The sequence below is a fragment of the Pecten maximus genome, chromosome 4 (assembly GCF_902652985.1).
Source record: "Pecten maximus chromosome 4, xPecMax1.1, whole genome shotgun sequence".
Lineage (NCBI taxonomy): Eukaryota > Metazoa > Mollusca > Bivalvia > Pectinida > Pectinidae > Pecten > Pecten maximus.
Window position 1 is genome coordinate 48,451,644 of NC_047018.1, and position 24,704 is coordinate 48,476,347.

General features: G+C 39.1%; 1 protein-coding gene across 2 annotated transcripts in view; it reads right to left on the reverse strand.

Annotated features, from left to right (window-relative positions):
* Positions 1 to 1,629: 1,629 nt before the first annotated feature.
* Positions 1,630 to 24,704, reverse strand: part of LOC117326311 — a 25,947-nt gene continuing 2,872 nt past the window's right edge. Inside the window, exons 1-7 of one of the 2 annotated variants that reach the window (XM_033883001.1) lie at positions 18,794 to 18,892; positions 15,764 to 16,227; positions 15,513 to 15,667; positions 10,779 to 10,987; positions 7,586 to 7,654; positions 3,755 to 3,901; positions 1,630 to 3,159 (exon numbers count right to left, since the gene is read on the reverse strand). In XM_033883001.1, the coding sequence (XP_033738892.1) occupies positions 2,841 to 3,159; positions 3,755 to 3,901; positions 7,586 to 7,654; positions 10,779 to 10,987; positions 15,513 to 15,667; positions 15,764 to 16,227; positions 18,794 to 18,822 (1,392 nt within the window). In that variant the 5' untranslated portion in view covers positions 18,823 to 18,892 and the 3' untranslated portion in view covers positions 1,630 to 2,840. Of the gene's footprint in view, positions 3,160 to 3,754; positions 3,902 to 7,585; positions 7,655 to 10,778; positions 10,988 to 15,512; positions 15,668 to 15,763; positions 16,228 to 18,793; positions 18,893 to 24,704 lie in introns of those variants that run through there. The other variant, XM_033883000.1, reaches the window with a different exon arrangement.

Consider the following 24,704-nt stretch of genomic DNA (forward strand, 5'->3'; position numbering starts at 1 on the left):
ATTAGTTCCGCTTGAGCGAACGGGTAGATGAGTTGTTGACTATCGTGTGTACTGATATCGGCGACCGCCTTGGGAAATTACCTGATGTAAGTAAAGCAGTACTTTTTATCACCAAGACTTGTTGTTATAAGATTCAACCGACAATTTCTTTTATAAATTTATGAAACACTTATAATAGCATGTAGGTTAGTAGTGCCGATATGTTCAGTATTACAAACGGAATTTAGCTCTTAAAAAATGTCGGCGTTTGCCACCGATCGACGAAAATTATACTTCGAGTTATTCGAACATTTCAAGTAGGATTTTTATTGTTGGGACCAAATTTTTACTTCGTATTATCCGAGTTTTTCGAGTTATCCGAATTCGAATTATCCGAGTTTTTTTTACTAAGATAAAGAGAGAATTCGGCCGGGACCGGCGAGGTACTTCGAGTTAAGCGGGGTATTCGAGTTATCCGAGTTCGAGTTAACGAAGTTCCACTGTATGAAGTTTGGTCAGAACTCGTTTAAAAATGAAGTCGCAAGAGCGGTGATGCGTTCGAGGTATTGCCATGCTTGACCAATATATGAAGTTTGGTCAGGATCCATTCAAAAATGAAGTCGCAACAACGCTGACAAAGATTTTCTATAAATAGTAACGGTGACCTTGACCTTAACCTTGGCGCCCTGAAACACGAACTTGTTTGAGGTATTGCCATGCTTGACCCATATATGAAGTTTGGTCAGGATTCGTTCAAAAATGAAGTCACATTACAGCGCTGACAAAGATTTTCTATAAATAGTAACGGTGACATTGGCCTTGACCTTGGCGCCCTAAAATACGAACTCGTTTGAGGTATTCCCATGCTGGACCCATATATGGAGTTTGGTCAGGATCCGTTCAGAAATGAAGTCGCAAGAGCGCTGACAAAGATTTTCTATAAATAGTAACGCTGACCTTGACCTTGAACTTGGCACCCTGAAACACAAACTCGTCCAAGGTATTCCCATGCTGGACCCATATATGAAGTTTGGTCAGAATCCGTTCCAAAATGAAGTCGCAAGAGCGCTGACAAAGATTTTCTATAAATAGTAACGGTGACCTTGACCTTGACCTTGGCGCCCTGAAACACGAACTCGTTCGAGGTATTTCCATGCTGGACCCATATATGAAGTTTGGTCAGGATCCGTTCAGAAATGAAGTTGCAAGAGCGCTGACAAAGATTTTCTAAAAATAGTAACGGTGACCTTGACCTTGGCACCCTGAAACAGGAACTCGTTCCAGGTATTCCCATGCTGGACCCATATATGAAGTTTGGTCAGAATCCGTTCCAAAATGAAGTCGCAAGAGCGCTGACAAAGATTTTCTATAAATAGTAACGGTGACCATGACCTTGACCTTGGCACCCTGAAACACGAACTCGTTCGAGGTATTTCCATGCTGGACCCATATATGAAGTTTGGTCAGGATCCGTTCAGAAATGAAGTTGCAAGAGCGCTGACAAAGATTTTCTATAAATAGTAACGGTGACCTTGACCTTGGCACCCTGAAACAGGAACTCGTTCCAGGTATTCCCATGCTGGACCCATATATGAAGTTTGGTCAGAATCCCTTCAAAAATGAAGTAGCAAGAGCGCTGACAAAAAGTGAACATACGTCATACTTCAAAAGAATTTTGGAAAAAGATTGAAAAATGAAGATTTTCTAAAAATAGACAAATTACTTTTTTATTTGACCTTTGACCTGAAAACTTTTTCTGGTAAATGTTTGCACCAGGCATTATCTATAATAACATAATAACATGACCTCTGTAGAATACATCCTTTTTTAGTTATGGCCATTTAAAACTTTTTAATACATGACGTCATGGTGGCCATATTAGATTTCGGACTGTCCCTATGATAACAAGATTTAGTCAGTATTATCTCATTGTCATTTTGTCAAAGTTTGTGCTGAATCGCATTGATAGAATATAAGAAGAAACTTAAAATGTGAGTTGTGGGCATACCCTAAAGAACAATAAATATTCAAAATGGCGTACCGCGTTAACGGCAAATGTTCCCAAAAAACTAAAGACATCAAAATCCTTCTAGTGACATATCACATCGATCAAAAATCTTAAAAAAATGAAGATTTTCTAAAAATAGACAAACTTGACCCTTACCGAGCTTTTTTATTTGACCTCTGGCTTTAAACTTGTAATGTTATAAAAGTTAGTCCCAGAACCAATGTACCATAATATTATAACATTACCTTTGTATCTTAAATACTTTTTGAGTTATGGTCATTTAAAACATTTTAGGAATGACGTCATGGCGGCCATATTGGATTCTTGACCTTTTTGATACATGCTCATACTTTGGCCAACAATATACTTGAAAGACAATTAGCCTAATCTTTACCAATCAAAAGATTGATACACCACAAAAACAGCAGAACTAACTGTTGGTCAGAACAGAAAGCTAGTAAAAGACATTGTAAATCAATTATTAGGTCAAAGAAAACGATGTCAGATATGATCTGGGAAATCACCTATGTCTATATATAAATAGAACACAAAAGCATTCCATTTGAACATAAATAGTGGAACATACATTCTCTATCCTAAAGAACAGCTGGCATGGTTTACAAGTTTACAAGAATATTCAAGTCATGTTTAATCTTAATATATGAAAATGAATAGATATCTTCATCTGGAATATTCTTACAACTGAATGTTTTACCATTCCCACAGCCTTGGGTATTCTGCTATAAGGTATAGTCTGTTTCTTAAAACTTCAGAATAATGAATCTTAATAAGGGCGCCCCCAGTGTGGATTATCCGCACCCTGCACCCTTATTAGGTCATATACAGTATATAGCTACTCCTCATTGTCTTCTCCCTCCTTTTTTGGACACTTTTCTCCCCGACCAGAAGAAGTGGCCCCTCCAGAGGAGGACGGAGGAACCAGGATGAAGTAAACATAGCTTGGAATGGTTCCCTCGAGGTCTGCTTGCCCAGGTGTCAAGGGCACTAGGTCTCCATTTTCATTATTAGGATACCAGTTCCAATTTCCTACTGGTATCCCATCACTGTCAACTTCTCCACCCCCATCCGGCCTGAAGACATAGGACATGTAATGACCGGGTCCATTTTCCGAGGAATCAGGTCGAACGAGGGTGAAGAGGAACATCATGTACCTGTAATCAGAATGACATCCATTATGAGAAGGCTGAACACAATTAAAAAGTCTTCAAGTTTTTGAAACAATATCCACTGACAGGTTAATGAACAAGAGGACCATGGGGCCTGTAAAACTCAACTTGATAAGTCATTACACTTAAGTTATATTACATGAACAAATGCTTTTCCCATTTAATTGCCTCATGGTAGTATGTATTTCAGTCATGTTTTTCTGCTAACTACATTTCTCTGCTCACAACAGCCGAAAATATTCTTTAGCAAATGTTGCTTAAATACTTTTTTTTTTTAAGCAAAAAAGAAATAGTTTTAGCAAGAAATTTTTTTGTTCAGAAGTTACTGAATTGATATGTAAAGCACACAAGATAATTAATTCGCAATGCCATTGTAATTATTGTAAACGTGTGTGGAATTAAAGACTGGTGATTATGTTTTGCAAAATGCATAAAATGCAACTGATAGCATGACCTTCTGTTCAGGTGAGCTAAAAATTATCAAAAATGTTTCATGTAAATCAGTCAATAAATACCAAAACCAGGAAAAAAATTTGTAGACAGACAGAGTGATATCCCCGATATGTGACCCCAATAATACCTTTCTCCAAATAGCTCCACAATCTCAGTAAAATCAACGGATTGTGAATTAGGAATGAAGCGACGTAAATAGTAGAGATTGACAGCAATTATCAGTGGCGGGGTCCCACATTCAAATCTGACTTCAGCGGTTGTCCGACCTTGGCACCTACAGTAGACAAAAATAATGAAATAAAGGCACAATTAAAACAGAAAAAAATATGTTCCCTATAAAGCTATTTCAACATTACCCCAATAATTACTGTAATTATCATAAAATGATTATTATTTATTCTGTATATTACATAAAAAAACTAACATTTTCTCTTCTGTCCCCTTCACTACCCTTAATCATGAAATATAAGGGAGACCCTTCTCAGTAAATAAGAATTTGCAATAACAAAATTTAACTGTCAAAATCCAAAATGACCACCTTTGGTCATTTTGCTTTCCCAATCAAGACTCAAAATTGAAAGGGTAAATAGGGACCAACTAATATGGGACAAAAGGTAACCTGACATGTACAAAAGAAAAGTAAGAAATATTAAGCTTCTAGTGTCTCTCAGAAATTTCCAACAAAACAATTCAACTTTTAAAATTGATTGGGCACAACTACAGGGACTAACAGGAATCTACATATGAAGTTTGAGAAACATCCGTCCAGTACCAAATCAAGCTATATCCTTCCAAAATTTCTCAGGAAATAGAAATAACTAGAACTGTAGCCAGGATGGCTGACTAATACCCCCAGCAATCTGCACAAGTCAATGGTGAATTGGAGCTCTTAATTAGAGGCTAACTAAGATAACCAAGTAATAGAGGCCCAATGGGCCTGTATCGCTCACCTGACTCTACAGTAAACGTGATTGAGGTCTTTTCTACAGATACTATGCTTATAAGCAATTTATTCAAATATCAGAGTAAGCTAGGTTTATTCATGTCTGCTCAATAAATATTCTAGTCCTTTATTCCAGCATATTATTGGCCTAATATCAGGTCTTGGTGACTCCTGGCTATGGCAAGATTTAAAAATATTTCAAACCTGTGACCTTGAATGTAGGTCAATGTCATTCAGTTGAACAAAATTGTTAGCCCTACACCCAAGCATGCTACAGACAGGCCCAACCTCAAGTACCTGAGCCTCTTGATGTTTGAGAAGTCATTTACAGATTTAAAATTTTAGCCTATTTGACCCATGTGACTTTGAATGAAGGTCAAGGTCATTTATTTGAACAAACTTGGTAGCACTTCACCCCAGCATGCTACAGGCCCAATATCAAATCCCTGGGTCTCTTGGTTATCAAGAAGAAGTCATTTGAAGATTAAAGCCTATTTGACCCATGTGAACTTGAATGAAGGTCAAGGTCATTTACTTGAACAAACTTTGTAGCCCTTCACCCCAGCATGCTACAGGCCCAATATCAAGTCCCTGGGCCTCTTGGTTATTGAGAAGAAGTCGTTTGAAGATTATAGTCTATTTGACCCATGTGACCTTCAATGAAGGTCAAGGTTATTTATTTGAACAAACTTTGTAGCCCTTCACCCCAGCATGCTACAGACCCAATATCAAGTCCCTGGGCCTCTTGGTTATTTAGAAGAAGTTGTTTAGATGAAAAAGTTGAAGCCGGATGGCCCGAAGGATGGACAGACGGACGGACGGCGGACTCCGCACCACGGCTTCGGGCAGGTGAGCTAACAAGAGGCCCATGGGCCTTAACGGTCACCTGAGATTTGAAATATTTCAGTTAATTCAATTGACCCTTTTTGGTCCTGCCCATCAGCCCCTAGGGGTCAGTCAGGGCCAACATATGCATATTATCAAACTTTCATCCCATGCTGAAAATGTTAACCAAGTTAGAATGAATTCCAATAGAAATCAAACAAATCAGTCAAAAATGTGATTTCCCTATATAAACTATAGTAAAATTTACCCCCTCCCCAGGGGCAAACTTGTGACCCCAGGGTCATGAAATTCCTAAATTTAGTAAAGCACCATAAGACCCTTCCACCTATGAAGAGTATTTGATTCTACCTTATTTTGGTCTTGAGAAGAAGATTTTTGAAATTTCAGTCCATTTGACCCCTTTTAGCCCCGCCCATCAACCCCTCGGGGTCAGTCATGGCCAACATGTGCATACCCTTAAATTACCATCCCCAGCTGATAATGTAAACCAAATTAGAATGAATTCCAATAGAAATCAAGCAAATTATAGTAAAAAATGTGATTTCCCTATATAAACTATAGTAAAATTTACCTCCTCCCCAGGGGCAAACGTGGGAACCCAGGGTCAGGAAATTCACAATTTTGGTAAAGCACCTTAAGACCCTTCGTACTATAAAGAGCATTTGATTCCACCATATTTCCGACTTGAGAAGAAGATTTTTGAAATTTCAGTCAATTTGACCCTTTTTAGCCCCGCCCATCAGCTCATGGGGGTCAGTCAGGGCCAACATGTGCATGCCATCAAACTGTCATCCCATGCTGACAATGTTTACCAAATAAGAATGAATTCCAATAGAAATAAAACAAATAAAAGTCAAAAATGTGATTTCCCTATATAAACTATAGTAAAGTTTACCCCCGCCCCAGGGGCAAACTTGAGACCCCAGGGTCATGAAATTCACAATTTTGGTAAAGCACCTTCAGACCCTGCCATCTATGAAGTGTATTTGATTCCATCATATCTGAGAGTAGAGAAGAAAGTTTTTGAAATTTCAGTCAATTTGGCCCTTTTTAGCCCCACCCATCAGCCCATTGGGGTCAGTCAGGGCCAACATGTGCATGCCATCAAACTGTCATCCCATGCTGACAATGTTTACCAAATTAGAATGAATTCCAATAGAAATAAAACAAATAAAAGTCAAAAATGGCATTTCCCTATATAAACTTTAGTAAAGTTTACCCCCGCCCCAGGGGCAAACTTGAGACCCCAGGGTCATGAAATTCACAATTTTGGTAAAGCACCTTCAGACCCTGCCATCTATGAAGTGTATTTGATTCCATCATATCTGAGAGTAGAGAAGAAAGTTTTTGAAATTTCAGTCAATTTGGCCCTTTTTAGCCCCACCCATCAGCCCATTGGGGTCAGTCAGGGCCAACATATGCATGCCATCAAACTGTCATCCCATGCTGACAATGTTTACCAAATTAGAATGAATTCCAATAAAAAGAAAACAAATAAAAGTCAAAAATGTGATTTCCCTATATAAACTATAGTAAACTTTACCCCCTCCCCAGGGGCAAACGTGAGACCCCTGGGTCATGAAATTTACAATTTTGGTAAAGCACCTTAAGACCCTTCAATTGATGAAGAGTGTTTGATTCCACCATATCTGAGAGTAGAGAAGAAGATTTTTGAAGTTTTAGTCAATTTGACCCTTTTTAGCCCTGCCCCTCAGGCCCCTGGGGTGTGGGGACCATATAATTTACAATTTTGGTTGACCTTTAGCCATAGAAGCTTCCTGCCAAATTTCATTGAATTTGGTTTAGGGGTTTTGGAGAAGAAGTCGAAAATGTAAATTGTTTACGGACGCACGACGGACAAAAGGGATTATAATAGGTCACTTGAGACTTTGTCTCAGGTGACCTAAAAATCCAGATGGTGCCTCCCGTCTACATATTATTGGTTATTCTGGCCTGATAAAGGGAGATAATGCTCTAGAGTCTAAATAAATTTAGCATAGATCCATATTTGTGTCTACTTGTTCTTTTTACCATCATGTCCATTTTTCCCAAGTTACCTGTTGCCGCGCATTTTTTCCCAATCCCAAAGCCATAGGCCCCATTCCAAAAGTAGTGGAAAAAAGCCCTGATAATTGAACGAGTTTAAAAATAACACAAAAATTAACATACCCCTGCTGAATGCATGTTCCATCTTGACGTGAAAAAGCGGCTCTTAAGGGTTCCTGGAACCCTCCAATCCTATAAATATACATAAAAAAAATATGCATAATATATATTATACACATATTATACATTTTTTCACTGCCTAATGTTTGCTTTCACATTTTTATGCATGATTTAAGGTTTACTTCATTGACAAGACAAGAGAGCCTTTAAGCACCTTAAGTGAATTGGCACCACCCATTAATGCATTGAATTATCGTCATTGGTTTTTTTTGGAAGACTGATCTTTTCTCTATTTTAATGATTTCATTACAAGCTAGGGGATCCTATACACATGAAATCTGGGAGAGATCTAAATATAACTTTCTGTGAACAAGAAATAGCAATACCAGTCTTCAACTGTCTAAATTTAGAACCGGCTCTTCTGTCGGCCATATTGTTTTACAGAATAATGGACACTTTGGCAAAATATTCTTGAGGGATCTTGGCGACCACCATTTAACGATCTTCATAGGTTCCATGTCAGATTGATCTTTTCTCTTTTTTTCCCTTCCTCTTACTAATCTGTATCAATTGAGAAACATTCCTCCAGTGCTTTTTAAACAAGGGAAACTTATATATGAAATTTGAGATTTAGCGATAATGGTTGTCTGTCGACAATGTTTTCAGATAGGTCCAAAAATGCAATACGACGGATCAAGGGGAATCTACATATGACGTTTCAGAAAGATCCCTTCAGTACTTTCTCAGAAATAGGGATAACAAACTTCAATTGTCAAAATCCAAGATGGCTGTCTGTCGGCCTTGTTGTTTTCCGACCCGTCCCAAAATGCAATATGCATAACTAGGCACCAAAGGGAAACTACATATGAAATTTGAGAAAGATCCCTTTACTAATTTCTCAGAAATAGCGATAAAAAACTTCAATGGTCAAAATCCAAGATGGCTGCCTGTCGGCCATGTTGTTTTCCGATCGGTACTAAAATGCAATATGCATAACTAGGCACCAAGGGAAACCTACATATGAAATTTGAGAAAGATCCCTTTAGTACTTTCTCAGAAATAGCGATAACAAAGTTCAATGGTCAAAATCAAAGATGGCTGCCTGTCGGCCATGTTGTTTTCGGATCGGTACTAAAATGCGATATGCATAACAAGGCACCAAGGGAAACCTACATATGAAATTTGAGAAAGATCCCTTCAGTACTTACTCAGAAATAGCGATAACAAGAATTGTTTACGGACGGATGGAGGGACGGAGGGACGAAGGACCACAGACGCAGGGCGATTTGAATAGCCCAAATGGTGGGCTAAAAATGTTATGTTGTAGACGAGTAAATTATTGTATTACGATCGCATGCTTAATTTTTTTTAAGGCCAAGGTATGATACTTTTTCTTTCTAGCAATTTTGTTTTTTTTGCAATATATGTCTGCATTTACAAGTGCCTGTGAGTCGTACATATATGTACTTCCAGCATACATATTTTGAAAATGATTGTAAAGCTGTTTGATTGTAAATTTTACATTAAGCTTTTGCATTTAGTAGATGAAAATTCTGTATAATTGTCTATGGCATTTTTCAGTTATTTGTTGTTTTAGTGTGCTGCGAAAAACACCCAATTTGAACAATTGAATGTGTTTGGTACTATTGAAAATTCTGTATAATTATCTATGTCATTTTTCAGTTGTTATTTGTTGTTTTAGGGTGCTGCGAAAAACACGCAGTTGAACAAATGAATGTGTTTGGTACTATTTTACATTAAGACCCCCCCCCCCCCCCCCACTGGCCAGTAGCACACGGCTACTAAGAGATGTACAATTTTACAAAAACAAACCCCCCAGTAGCACACTGCTACTATATACTATAAGATACAGTGGACCCTCGATAATCCGAACACCTTCGTTCCCAGTCCAAACCGTCCGGATTACGAGTTTTCCGGACTGCCGAATTTTGTGTACCAGGTCAAAAAAAATTGTCGTGTAAGAGTTATCTCCCTTGATTATATACAATTCGGGACGTTTCATAAACACGTCTAATTGTCAGACTTTTTAACAATAAATATACTTATGTTTCTGATATGATTCTTGTTTTGTTTTGTAGAAAGTAAAAAAATAAACTATGTTTTAAAAGAACATGTAAAGTGAAAGTTGTTTTATTTATAGCGGGCATATGTGACCTACAAACAACACACATGTGTCACGTCCCGGAGGTTCACAAACAAGTAGAAATTACAAACGTTAAATACCTTAAATAAAATACCCGGATTTTACAACTTATCGTCAGTCCATGTTTTTTTATGATTTTTACGTACCAGAAACCCCAAGCTATCTATTTAAAAGTACGCGACACCAGCGAGAACTACCCAAGATGTCCGATAATTATTAAACCCGTATTCACTTAACAATGTGACGCTTAGTTAAGTATCAGACGACTTTTGACTAATTTGTGTGTAATCAACCCAGTTCTTGTGATTACTGCTTAATACGTAAATTTGTATGTAATTAATAACATGCATCTTTCAATGAGTCGTCGTTTCACGTAACGGTGTTACAAGCCGATATCCGTGTTTAATTACCGATCATAAATTTATTACATGTATTTGAGATCAATTAATTATCGTATCACGGAATGTATTATTGTGCATAAATTCTGTAACATTTAGGTCGTAGAGAAAAAGCAATGTACCGTTATAAAAACAAAAGCTACACATTGTAACACAGGTAAACACCCGGGGCTATGACCTGGCAGCGGTCGCTATGACTACGCACAGTGTCAAGCGATAGTTTGTACAGCTGTCGACACGGGTGACTTGCCCCGACATTTTTTTCTCCTCGTGGTGAAAAAAATCGTCCGGATTATTGAGGGAAATTTACTAATGAAAAGTACGTTCCGTTCCCAAAATGGGCTTCCGGAATCGGAATCCGAATTTCCCGTGCATTTCCGTCCGGACTGTGAGTTTTCCGGACTATCGGCGTCCGGATTATCGCGGGTCCACTGTATATATATAGTGTACATTTATTTTACAAAGACAAGCCCCCGAGTAGCACACATAATGTGACATATTAAGATAGATTTAGTTCTGATCTGTATCTTCCTACTAAACCTGATTTTTCAATGGCTAATGTACGTATGAGTAACTCCTAATATCGTGTTCAAAACTTTGTCTAGATGTCTCTGATTATGATCATTAGACTTACCGATTATATCTGCCTAGAATGATTTCTGGTCTATCCTGACAATATCCACACTTTTGGCATGAAGTCGAAAAGAAATGTCGCAGCTGTCCCTTGATGAGTGGCATCACCCTAGTTCCTTCTTCAGTGTACATGTCATACAGGGGCGCCAGGTAGAATTTTGCTGCTGCAAATTGGCCTGCCTCACACAGATGCAGAGCGTGCCAGAGATGCTGTAGGCAAAACAATGCGAATCGTTTCTGAATTAATTATTATTCGTACCAAAATTTCTCCACAAACTTAAACAAAACATAGTCTGATACATTATAATTACAATCGTAACTTATACAAGAGGCCCAATGGGCCTGTATCGCTCACCTGGCTCTACTGGATATTAATGTACAGATACATATCATAGGATTCAAGCTGTACTGAAAACTAGACTGAAACCATTCATTAAAAGAGCTCAATAAACCCATTGGTACATCACTTACAATCGTAACTTATACAAGAGGCCCAATGGGCCTGTATCGCTCACCTGGCTCTACAGCAAATTTGCAGTTGATTGAGCTCATTTCTACAGATATTATGCTGATAACCAATTTATTCAAATATCAGAGTAAGCTAGGTTTATTTATGTCAATAAATATTCCAATCCTTCATTCCAGCATACTATTGGCCTAATATCAGGTCTTGGTGACACTTGGCTATGGCAAGATTTAAAAATATTTCAACCCGTGACCTTGAATGTAGGTTATTATTTGAACAAACTTGGTAGCCTACACCCCAGCATGCTACAGACAGGCCAAACCTCAAGTACCTGAGCCTCTTGGTGTTTGAGAAGTCTTTAAAAGATTTTAGCCTATTTCACCCATGTGACTTTGAAAGAAGGTCAAGGTCATTTATTTGAACAAACTTGGTAGCCCTTCACCCCAGAATGCTACAGGCCCAATATCAAATCCCTGGACCTCTTGGTGAAGTCGTTTGAAGATTAAAGCCTATTTGACTCACGTGACCTTGAATGAAGGTCAAGGTCATTTATTTGAACAAACTTGGTAGCCCTTCACACCAGCATGCTACAGGCCCAACATTAAGTCCCTGGGCATCTTAGTTATTGAGATGAAGTCGTTTGAAGATTATAGCCTATTTGATCCATGTGACCCTGAATGAAGGGGAAGGTCATTTATTTGAACAAAATTTGTAGCCCTTCACCCCAGCATGCTACAGGCCCAATTTCAAGTCCCTGGGCCTCTTGGTTATTGAGAAGAAGTTGTTTGAATGAAAAAGTTGACGCTGGACGGCCGACCGGACGACGGACGCCGCACCACGGCATAAGCTCACTTGCCCTTTGGGCAGGTGAGCTAAAAATGGGACAGAGATCTTAAATAGAAAGAATTACATCATTTCATTGCATACATGTATAAATTGTATGTACTCTAATAGATACAAACACTGTATGAAATGAAAATGAACAGCAATAGGAAACAGTGGCAATGACTCAGGGATCGACACTAACGGTAGACCGGAGGACCGAGGCCCCTAAAAAACAATGTCGGTCTTCTCGATCCTACTTTTTGGAGGACCGACGGTCCTCTTAATCTCAGAACCATTTGTTATCCCGCGGATCACAAAATCCACCAAAAAAACCTGAAATCGTGTGCGAAATGTTCATGCTGAGTTTATTTCTTGACCATGACCGTCGTCGGTAGAACGATGACCTAAACAATCCTGTAGGAAGTATTTCCGGTTGAAGTCAGGTGCGTATTATCATTGCTGATAACTGTTTAAAGTCTGAATCATTTGTACGTTTGTAATAAGGGCCCGTGTAAGTCAGTACGCTTCAAGCGTTTGAATAACAGTCTGTATAATTTGTACGTTTGTAATAAGGGCCCGTGCAAATCAGTACGTTTCAAGCGTTTGAGTAATTATTCAGAAATCGGAGACCCCAAGGGAATGTTCAGTTTTTCAGCGGACAGATGGGCATGAGGTCATCCCAGTTTCCCTCGATTTGCATGAGGACCAAGCTGAGCATGAGGGGGAGGAAGAGGTAGATGAGGAAGATCTTCAGGAAGGGGCAACATTCACGCCAGATTCCCAGTCTGATGATGAGGATGAGGACCTCTCCAGGAGAGACCTTCTTGCTCTCCAGCAAAAGTCATACAGACTTTTCATTGAAAACTTAAGAAACTAGTTGAATATGGAATAACAAATACAAAAACTGAAATAAGCATTGTTTTAGTTGTTTTTTTTTAAATTCTTTTCCTTTCAGCATATTTCCTCAAGCAATGATCAAGTATGATGGACCACCAAACATAATTTACTATGCAAACCATGTTAACTGCAAAAAATATCTTTAAAAATATCTCAAATACAAAAGCTCCAAAATACACCAAAAATGGCCTTGAATATTTTTTTTAGGAGCCCTGTGGGCTCCTCTACCATTTCAGTTAGTGTCAAACCCTGAATGTTATAACAAGAGATCCCAGAGGGATCTTGGCGCCCACCATTGAATAATCTTCATAGGTTCCATGTCAGATTGATCTTTTCTCTACTTTTCCCTTCATTTTACTAATCTGTGCAAATTGAGACATCCCTCCAGTACTTTTCAAACAAGGGAATCCTAGCTATATAAGAAATTTGAGATTTAAGATAATGGCTGTTTGTTTGCCAGGTTGTTTTCAGGACAGACTGGTCCAAAAATGCAATACAAGGGACCAAGGGGAACCTACTTATGAAATTTGAGAAAGATCCATTCAGTACTTTGCCAGAAATAGTGATAACAAACTTAAATTGTCAAAATCCAAGATGGCTGCCTGTCGGCAATGTTGTTTTCAGATTGGTTTCAAAACGCAATATGCATAGCTAGGCACCAAGGGAAACTTACATATGAAATTTGAGAAAGATCCCTTAAATGCTTTCTCAGAAATAGTGATAACAAACTTCAATTGTCAAAATCCAAGATGGCTGCCTGTCGGCCATGTTGTTTTAAGATTGGTCTAAAACGTAATATGCATAACTAGGCACCAAGGGAAACTTACATATGAAATTTGAGAAAGATCCCTTAAATACTTTCTCAGAAATAGTGATAACAAACTTCAATTGTCAAAATCCAAGATGGCTGCCTATCGGCCATGTTGTTCTCAGATTGGTCTCAAAACACAATAAGCATAACTAGGCACCAAGAGAAACCTACATATGAAATTTCAGAAAGATCCATTCAGTACATTCTCAGAAATAGTGATAACAAACTTCAATTGTCAAAATCCAAGATAGCTGCCTGTTGGCCATGTTGTTTTCTGATTGGTCTCAAAATGCAATATGCATAACTAGGCACCAAGGGAAACCTACATATGAAATTTCAGAAAGATCCATTCAGTACTTTCTCAGAAATAGTGATAACAAACTTCAATTGTCAAAATCCAAGATGGCTGCCTGTCGGCCATGTTGTTTTCAGATTGGTCTCAAAACACAATATGCATAACTAGGCACCAAGGGAAACTTACATATGAAATTTGAGAAAGATCCCTTAAATACTTTCTCAGAAATAGTGATAACAAACTTCAATTGTCAAAATCCAAGATGGCTGCCTGTCGGCCATGTTGTTTTAAGATTGGTCTAAAACGTAATATGCATAACTAGGCACCAAGGGAAACCTAGATATGAAATTTGAGAAAGATCCCTTAAATACTTTCTCAGAAATAGTGATAACAAACTTCAATTGTCAAAATCCAAGATGACTGCCTGTCGGCCATGTTGTTTTCAGATTGGTCTCAAAACAAAATATGCATAACTAGGCACCAAGGGAAACCTACATATGAAATTTGAGAAAGATCCATTCAGTACATTCTCAGAAATAGCGATAACAAACTTCAATTGTCAAAATCCAAGATGGCTGCCTGTTGGCCATGTTGTTTTCTGATTGGTCTCAAAACGCAATATGCATAACTAGGCACCAAGGGAAACCTACATATGAAATTTCAGAAAGATCCATTCAGTACTTTCTCAGAAATAGTGATAACAAACTTCAATTGTCAAAATCCAAGATGGCTGCCTGTCGGCGATGTTGTTTTTCGATTGGTCTCAAATCGCAATATGCATAACTAGGCACCAAGGGGAACCTACATATGAAATTTGAGAAAGATCCCTTCACTACTTTCTCAGAAATAGCGATAACAAACTTCAATTGTCAAAATCCAAGATGGCTGCCTGTCGGCCATGTTGTTATCCGATTGGTCTCAAAACGCAATATGCATAACTAGGCACCAAGGGGAACCTTCATATGAAATTTGAGAAAGATCCCTTCAGTACTTTCTCAGAAATAGCGATAACAAACTTCAATTGTCAAAATCCAAGATGGCTGCCTGTCGGCCATGTTGTTATCCGATTGGTCTCAAAACGCAATATGCATAACTAGGCACCAAGGGGAACCTACATATGAAATTTGAGAAAGATCCCTTCAGTACTTTCTCAGAAATAGCGATAACAAACTTCAATTGTCAAAATCCAAGATGGCTGCCTGTCGGCCATGTTGTTTTCCGATTGATCTCAAAATGCAATATGCATAACTAGGCACCAAGGGGAACCTACATATGAAATTTGAGAAAGATCCCTTCAGTACTTTCTGAGAAATAGCGATAACAAGAATTGTTTACGGACGGAGGGACGGACGGACCACGGACGCAGGGCAATTTGAATAGCCCACCATCTGATGATGGTGGGCTAAAAAAATAATTGGTAATTAAAGAAAACATGACTTACTCCATATGTTTCAGGGAATCTTTGTGCTCTTTCTTCCAACAGATTTCGAATGGGTCGGTACAGGCATATAAGGTACTGGCCGTTAACGAACTGGTCTAAGTTGCATGTGTTGTATAACCATGTCGATGGATCTAGCAATCCACCATGAGGAACACCTACAAAGATTGATGAATAAATTATTACTAATATCAAAACACTGCACTAGAAGGAAACTTTACCAATACATGTGAAACTTGTCAAATTGTTTTTACCTTGAGGTCCGCTTTCAGGTGGTCTGTTTATAATGGGAGGGAGACGAGGAATAGGCTGCAGTTCCTCACCCTCTGATGCAATGCTGCTGGCTGGATCATTAAGATCATCACTGGTAGGATTTGGATGTATAGAACTTTCTGCTTCATCCAAACAAACTGTGTTCTCTTGCGGTTCAGCAACTAGGTTGGTACTTATCAAAATACCTGTTATGGGAGTGGTTGTGTTGTTGATTGCAGTTCCAGCTATGGGTATCATCTCTAAATCATCATAAATGTCCAGATCAGTCGTACCCTGTCTACCGACTAGATACATTCCCTCGTGTGGTTGTGGCCAGGAGTTTACCACCCCTCTATCAGGTTGTTTGCAGGAGTCTACCATCCCTTCATGAACTTGATTTTCTATCCTATCATCTTTGGTCTCTGGAATGACTTTATCACTTGCCAAAGGTACTGTCCCAGCCATTCTGTAATGAAAATAAAAGCATTATACTTCCTTGTCCATGTTTTACATTTTATCTTATCTGCACTAATAATAATAATATATATATAACTGTATAGAGCACACTGGGGTATTATCGACCACTTGGTATTATCGACCATTTGTCTTATTAAAGCTTGATTAAAGTCGCAAGAAGCGTTGTCTTGTCATTCAATCACTTCTATCACTCAGAATACTCCCTTCGGAATAACTTAATATCTTAGAAACGCTTTAAACACGTACCCCAATTATAGGGTTTAGTATCCGGAGGATTTAACTGTCTTTATCATTCTGTACAAACGCATAAATTACCTAAAAATATCCATAAGGAATCCTATTGATTTAACTATGTTTCGTATGTTAAAATTGGCAAAAGGGTAAGGAATGCCGATTTTTTGAAAAACTGAATTATGAATATTACCGTGATTCCGGCCGAGTCAAACCACAGGCGTCTGAAGTTCTGACAGTAAACCGAGATATAATACCATATAAAAAATAAGAGTATCTATCTATAGTAGAGCACACTGGGGTATTATCGACCATTTAAGAGTAAATTCACTGCATCCGAGAGTTGCACTGTCACATACTGCTCAAACATAGATGATCCGATAGCCTCATTGAAGAGCAATATTTATTTACCAACTGGATACACAGACGTTTTATGACCTTGAGATAACTTTCAGTGTTATTCCACAATATATACTGGGTATTATCGACCACTTTTGGGTATTATCGACCGTAAGAAAACTTTTTAAAGAATTGATAGTATAAGTTTTTTTATTATCGACAATATTTTCATCCAAACTAGCTATAATTTTTTTTTACACACTCCTCGGTCATAAACGAATCTTCTTTAAAAATCATAATTGTAACCACAGAAATGTATAAGGTATAGGGTGCCGAAAACAAACTATGGAATCAAAATACAAAATGTAAGTTGTTTCAAGTTACATGTATATGGGCCTTACAAACAGAAGTCGCACCGGAACCTGTATGCCTGAATATCTGCATCCTGATTCAAGTTTATGAGAGTTGCATTGTTGCTGCACGGAATCTACCACCATAAACTACAGAACTGATATTTATCATCAATCTGATACGTAACCAGGTGCTAATTATTTTCAATTGTTTTGTTGTTATGCTAATATGTTACAGTGGGATTAAAGCTTGTATCTGATTCATTAGGGACTGTTATAGTAAATAAATATAAACACAAGTGTATCTAAAAAAGATATAATCTAATTAAGAAATCCTTTTATTGTAAGCTTAAATCCATCAAATTACCAATTTGATTTTGAATATACAGGTTATTTTGGTTATACTCCACTGCATATCTTAATTCTGAATTCTGATTGATCAATTACAACAGAAAAAAATGAAATACGTGCCGGTGAGTGTATTCGATCACATATTCAATTGCAAAACAAATTCGCGGAACTATCACTTTATTTTATCTTTTTTAACCATTACACTACCGTACAAATAGTTTACTAATGAGTCAAATATATATATAACCTTTATAATGTCAAATCATACGTGCGGAACTCCCCTTTATTTTTCGATTTAGCCAGCGGTCGATAATACCCTGCGATTATAATTTCGTCAGGGTATTATCGACCATCCCATTTTTCTTGTAGCTGACATGACTATCCCATTTTTCATAAAAACCTTAAAAATAATCATTCATATACAGTCCATACAATAAAAGCTGTCAGACTATCTGCTTGTGCATAGTGAAAAAACACACTTTCATTTTCCCTTTCCAGTTAAATTATCCCGTAACGTACGTTACGTTGTTTTGAAAGACCCGCGCTAGCCAGTTTCAACAAGGTCATCCATTAGGAATTTAAAGGCTCTCAGAAACCTAAGGAAAACCTAAATGATATGGGCTCTTTGTAGAACTGCGTCCTCGTCGCAGAGCCCGGAAACATTCTTATACCAGAATGGCTAAAAGTTCTACAAAGCTCGGGATCGGTAGAGTTACCTGCCCTTAGCACGGGCTCGGTGAAAGCTCGGTAAACACGGCGAGTTCATTGATCGTCGGCGCGGTTACAAAAATGTCAAAATTTGACATCAAGTCACATTAGATATATGTTGAAATTTATATTTTTAGAATCAGCTATGTTTATTTGTTGTGTGTATCTAGTAATATATCTAAATTAAAGCATGTATCGGAAATAATTAGCAAAAAACATGAATAGTCACGTTTGATTGCGGGCTGCACAAATTCTCCCCCTGGAAAATGAAAATCGTGGATTTAGGACGTTAAAATACATTTCATCAAAATCCACTTACACGGATTGATTTAAAACCTGAAGTCAAATCTTGGTAGAAAAAAATCACTTTAATCCATTCAGTAATGAAGGAGAAAAACGAAAATATCCAAAGCTCGGGCTCGGGTCAAAAGCTCGGGCTCGGCTCGGGATACACAAATTCTCTTCCACCCAGAAAAGAGGAATAGTTAGCCGGAAGAGATCTGTCAGTAACAACATTTTCCCACCACGCCTATAACGGCAGGTGCCAAAGGCACCCTGACGTTAAAAATACCGTACCTTTTCAGTGCTGCTGCCTGGTCAGTCATAGTAGTCTGGTCTGACGAGCTATTATATTTTATTTTGGGGCTTAACGTCCTTGTTCCGGTTATAACCGAGCCTAGGACACTCCCGTATCTGACGAGCTAGCAGACGGCTTTATACTCTCTCAAAACCGAAGGTAGCGCCGCCTATGTTCCCGCCGGAACTTTCCTATACTATATCTTTGTCTTTAAAATGTTTGAATGTTAGGCGCTCTAACCACGCCATGCTACAAGCTTATTATTGACACCGAGGTTGTATGAAAACACGGAAGTAAACAGGTATTGTAACATTATAAACTGTATAACATATGTACAAATAAACAAACAGCTGGATAGGTGAAAATATGCTTGTCACACTATATTTACTTTACACATATTTGTATGACGTCGACCACAGGGTCACGAGAGCGTTCTGAATACAGTACCGGTGCGTTCTGAATACAGTACCGGTCATGGCGGAACACAGTCTTAGTGTGTGTTATTATTTACAGAGATAACTAATATAACATGGTGTCAGAATACGGGAATACAAGATAAAGCGGACCATGGCTTTGTATCAGTTCACGCCACCGGAGAAGTTAAACTTCAAAGTGCCAGAAGAATGGCTGAAATGGGAGAAACGCTTCCAAAGATTCCGGGTAGCCTCCGGTCTTGTGGAACAAGACCAGTCCGGTCTTGTGGAACAAGACCAGGCTTTACAAGTAAACACCCTTATATATGCAGTGGGCCAAGAGGCCGAAGAAATTTTAGTGCCTTTGAACTGTCCGAGGAAGAATAAAAAACCTACCAGGTAGTGAAAGAACGTTTTGATAGTTATTTCATCGTTCGTCGTAATGTTATCTTCGAGCGTGCAAAATTCAATCAACGTAAACAAATGGAGGACGAACACGTGGACACTTTCATTGCCTCACTTCATGCACTGTCCGAACATTGCGGATACGGAGTATTGAGGGAAGAGATTGTTACGTCGTGTTCCGGATTTAACCAAAAACGTCGAATTGAATCAACCATTTATTAGCCAACATGGCCGCCCGATTCCCTGTCGAACACGCGCTCGTGCCCCAGGTCAATGAATCATGTTACGTCATACCATTTAGGCTCCACTATTCTAATCTTATAACTGGACAATGATGTATACAAGAACACTACATTCCCCTTTTTCTAAGATAACTAACTCATTGAAAACGTAAATGAAAACACTTTTGGGCAAGTCTCTTGGTAGTATCCATGTTGTCCATGAAATAAACTATAATCACAAATTACAAGTATCAATTTGCTAATATTCACTAACACCGTTATACTAAACAAAATGTTAATGTCACTTATATATGTACACGTTATTTCATAACAAAGTCTTTAAACTTCACGGAAAGTTTAACATCTCTCCTGGGCCTGGACAACGTCTCTGTCTGGATATCTTTTGCGGATCATCATCGACGTCGTCCAGGGTGTCCTCCATGACTCCCAATGGACTTCCACTCGGCTGCTTGTCCAGGATGTCCTCCATGACTCCCAATGGACTTCCACTCAGCTGCTTGTCCGGGTTGTCCTCTGGTGTTTGGAATGGTTTAATGAACGTGCTGTTCCTTTTGTAACACACGCCATCATTCGACACAACAGTGCAGCTATTTCCGTTTTTCTCAACTAGTGTGTAGGGCGTAGGACAGAATGGTGTGCTAAACTTGTCTGTTTGTTTCTGTTTCACCAGTACAGACTCTCCGACTTTCAAGTCAGAATCTTGAGCACCACGTTTCGCGTCAATATATATCTTGTTACGATATTTCATGTGCGCGTCTCTGTCACGTACTCCCTCATCGATCAAACTCTTTCCTAAATGTTCTATTTGAGGTAGTTTTGTCCTCAATTTCCTCCCGTACATCAACTCCGCAGGAGATACTCCAGTCGTACTGTGTGGTGTGGTGTTGTCCTATACGCTAATAGATATGTCCGTATTTCTGTCTTCCAGTCTTTTGACTGCGCGTGCGCGATCTTGATACGTTTCTTCAGTGAACGATTTTGGCGTTCAACTTCGCCGTTCGCAGCTGGATACAATGGAGTAACACGGCGGTGTATAATTCCATTTTCTCGCATGTAGTCTTTAAAATGGTCAGCCTTAAACTGTGGTCCATTATCCGACGTTATAGATACTGGTATCCCATGACGACAAAACATGTTCTCCAAACTTTCTGTGATCTTTGTACTTGTGGTATCTTTCATGATTTCAATCTCGTAGTAACGGCTATAGTAGTCTACTACCACAAACACATAATGACCAGTTGGAAGCGGTCCCAGTAAGTCAATGGCGAAGTCTTGCAATGGTCCGTTAGGCAACTCTGTAGGTTTTAACGGTTCTGGGTGTACCGTTCCGGTAATTATTTGACACCCACGACACGATTTTACATGTTTATCAACGTCTCTGTCCATTTGAGGCCACCATACCTTGGTCCTTAATTGTTGTTTTGTTCCTACTATGCCCAAGTGTCCTTGGTGAGCAAGTTGAATACATTTGTTCCTTAAGTATTTCGGAATGACTAGTCGCGTTCCACGTAGTACTAGGTATCTAAGTCTACTAAGTTCATCTCTCACCGGATAATATGGTGTGCACGTTTTGTCCCACCTACGAGATTCCATACATTCTCTCACCATAGACAGTTCGTCATCTTCCTTTGAGGCCTCCTAGCTCCACCTCATGAGTCATCAAAGCTGACGGAGTAGCCTCCCTTGCTACGAAACGAATGTAATTCTCCGTTTCCATTTCAAGTTTACTTTGACCGACATTCCGCGTACCCACTAATCGCGACAATGCATCTGCAATGTTCCCTGTACCAGGTTCGTATCGCACTTTAAATCTGTAAGGCATGAGTTTCATCACCCAGCGTTCAATTCTCGCGTTTGGTTTTGATTTTGGTCCATACAAACTTCAAGGGGTTTATGGTCAGTTACAAGTTCAAAGTCTAGTCCAACTAGGTATATTTTGAATTTCTCGCACCCCCATACAACAGCCAATGCTTCTTTCTCAGTCGTTGAGTATCGCCGTTCAACATTGGATAATGCCCTACTCATATAGCTAATGACCTTAGAATTTCCGTTCTGATCTTCCTGGAGCAATATCGCAGCAATACCAACATTACTGGCATCTGTCACAACAGTTGTTTTGTCTGCATTCAACGAAAAATGACCTAATGTCTCTGCCTTGGAGAGGCATTCCTTCAGTTTTACAAAACTCGCTTGCTGGTCGCGTTCCCATACAAACTCAACACCTTTCTTAGTTAGCCGTCGCATCGGTTCAGAAATTGTTGCTAAGTTGCATGGTATATAACGCCCACTGAAGTTCACTAGCCCTAGGAAACTTCTCACCTCTGATGACGTCTTTGGTGGTGTCGCGTTGACTATCGCACGAACTCGTTCCTTTGTAGGTCCAATACCTTGACCTGAGATCACGTGACCCATAAACTCAATTTCACTAAGTCCAATTTGACATTTCCGTTTGTTCAATGTCAGGCCCTTTTCTCGAAGCCTCGCGAGTACCTTCTCTAGTCGGTCGTTGTGTTCCTGTTTGGTGTGACCATAGACTACAATATCATCAGAAATGTTCTGTACACCCTCAATGTCATGAAATACACGCGAAATGACATGCTGATACTGCTCTGGTGCAGAATTGGTACCAAACATTAACCGCTTGTATCGGTAGAGTCCCTTGTGTGTCACAAATGTAGTTATGTTGCGCGAATCCTCCTCAAGCTCAATTTGATGATACCCATACTTCAGGTCTAACTTGCTGAAAACTTTGCAGCCATTGAGGTCATACAAAATCTCGTCCACCGTAGGAATAGGGTGTCTCTCGCGCACGATTGCCTCATTTGCTCGACGCATGTCGACACACAGTCTGATATCCCCATCTGGTTTGGGTACAACAATAACAGTACTTACCCATTCAGTGGGTGTGGTCACTTTCTCTATTATGTCCATGTTCTCTAACTCATTCTGTACATTCTTTGAGCTACAGGCTGAAAATCATTGTCCACATGTAATTTCAGCTGGAAATCCTTGTGTTTTCCAATACCATCAAAGCATTCAGGATAGTTCTCAAAAACATTGTCAGACGCATGTACTCCTGTATCGAGTTTCAGCAATCCTAATTCCCTTGCTGTCTCTCTCCCTAATAATGCTGGTCCTTCACCGTCTAACACGAATATCTCTATTGCAGGTAATTTCACTCCGCCCTGCGAGATGACAGTTGTCGTGAACTTTCCCAGGAGTGATAATGGTTTCTTAGCTCCGTACGAGTACAACTTCTTCTGTGTCTTCTCAGACGTGCATTTTATTTTGTTTCTTTTAAGTTCATTCCATTGATTTTTTTCAATAATATTTACAGAAGCTCCACTGTCTACTATAAAATCAACAACTTGTTCATCTAGTTTGATTTTAACCACCTAGCTCTGTTGACTTCATGTCACTTACTTGGAATGTGTATTCATCACCGTCATCTTCATGTCCCTGTGGTATAGGTCCAACTACATGTACTTTCCCATATCCCTTCCTTCCTCCAGATTTTCCGTACTTTTGTCCACGTTTTTCATTAGAGTTACTTCCCTTCGTCTGGTTAACAGAGCTAGGTTTCGGTTTCGTTTTGCACCTCGCAGCAAAATGTCCAACGCCACCACATAATTTACACTTCTGACCCCTTGCAGGACATTTCAAGTCTCTACCTATGTGACCAGTATATCCACATTTAAAACATACAGGACCCGAAGCTGTACGTGATGGGCTGTTAGTTACCACTGCGTGAACTGAGTTGTTTACACCGGACGCCGTATTTTCCATTTTCTTAGCATGCGCTTCTGACATTTCTAATGACTGTGCTATTCTTTTCAACTGTTCTAATGTAAGTTCATGACCTCGTTCGAGTAGACGTGTTCTCAACTTATGAGACGTACACTTTTCTATGACCTGGTCTCGAATTTGTTCATCGACATTGGTGAACTCGCACAACTGGGCTTGTTGTCTTAATCTCGTAATAAACTGTTCAATATTGTCGCTATTCTGAAACATATTTCTGAAACTGTATCGTTCATATGGAACGTTGACTTTTCCTTTGAAATGTTTGTTTAATGCATCTAGAGTTTTTCATAATTCGACTCACCTTCGTCCGCTGGTAATGTGAAATATATGTCCTGAACCTCTTGGCCCGCACAATATAATAACAAAGCCTGTTTCTGGTCCAAATCAGTAATTCCTTTCCCGATAGAAAATAAATCAAAACTTCTCATCCAGCGCTCCCATGTCTGGTGCATACGACACTGATCGGTGCGCGTTTCAAATTTGCTCAGTCCGTTTAGCTCAATTAAATTCGCCATCGTTCTTTTTACAGGTACCTCGACTTGATCATTCTCTGATTCGTCTTGTCCGTTCTCATAATTTTGATTTTCCTCGTCGCAAGATGTTACGTCGTGTTCCGGATTTAACCACAAACGTCGAATTGAATCAACCATTTATTAGCCAACATGGCCGCCCGATTCCCTGTCGAACACGCGCTCTCGTGCCCCAGGTTAATGAATCATGTTACGTCATACAATTTAGGCTCCACTACTCTAATCTTATAACTGGACAATGATGTATACAAGAAAACTACAGAGATGATCAGAGACAGGTTAGTGGTCGGGTTGAAGAACATACGATTGTCTGAAAAATTACAATTAGACGCGAATCTCGCATTAGAGAAAGCTGTAACTCGGGCTCGTCAGAGTGAGGCAGTTAAGAAACAACAGTCGGTTGTCCGTAACGTTGAACCAAGTCAGATACCTGTGAATGTTGATAGACTTAGTAAACAAGATAAACACCGGAGACAACGATTTCCTACAAAGCAACATAACTGGATAACAAGGCAG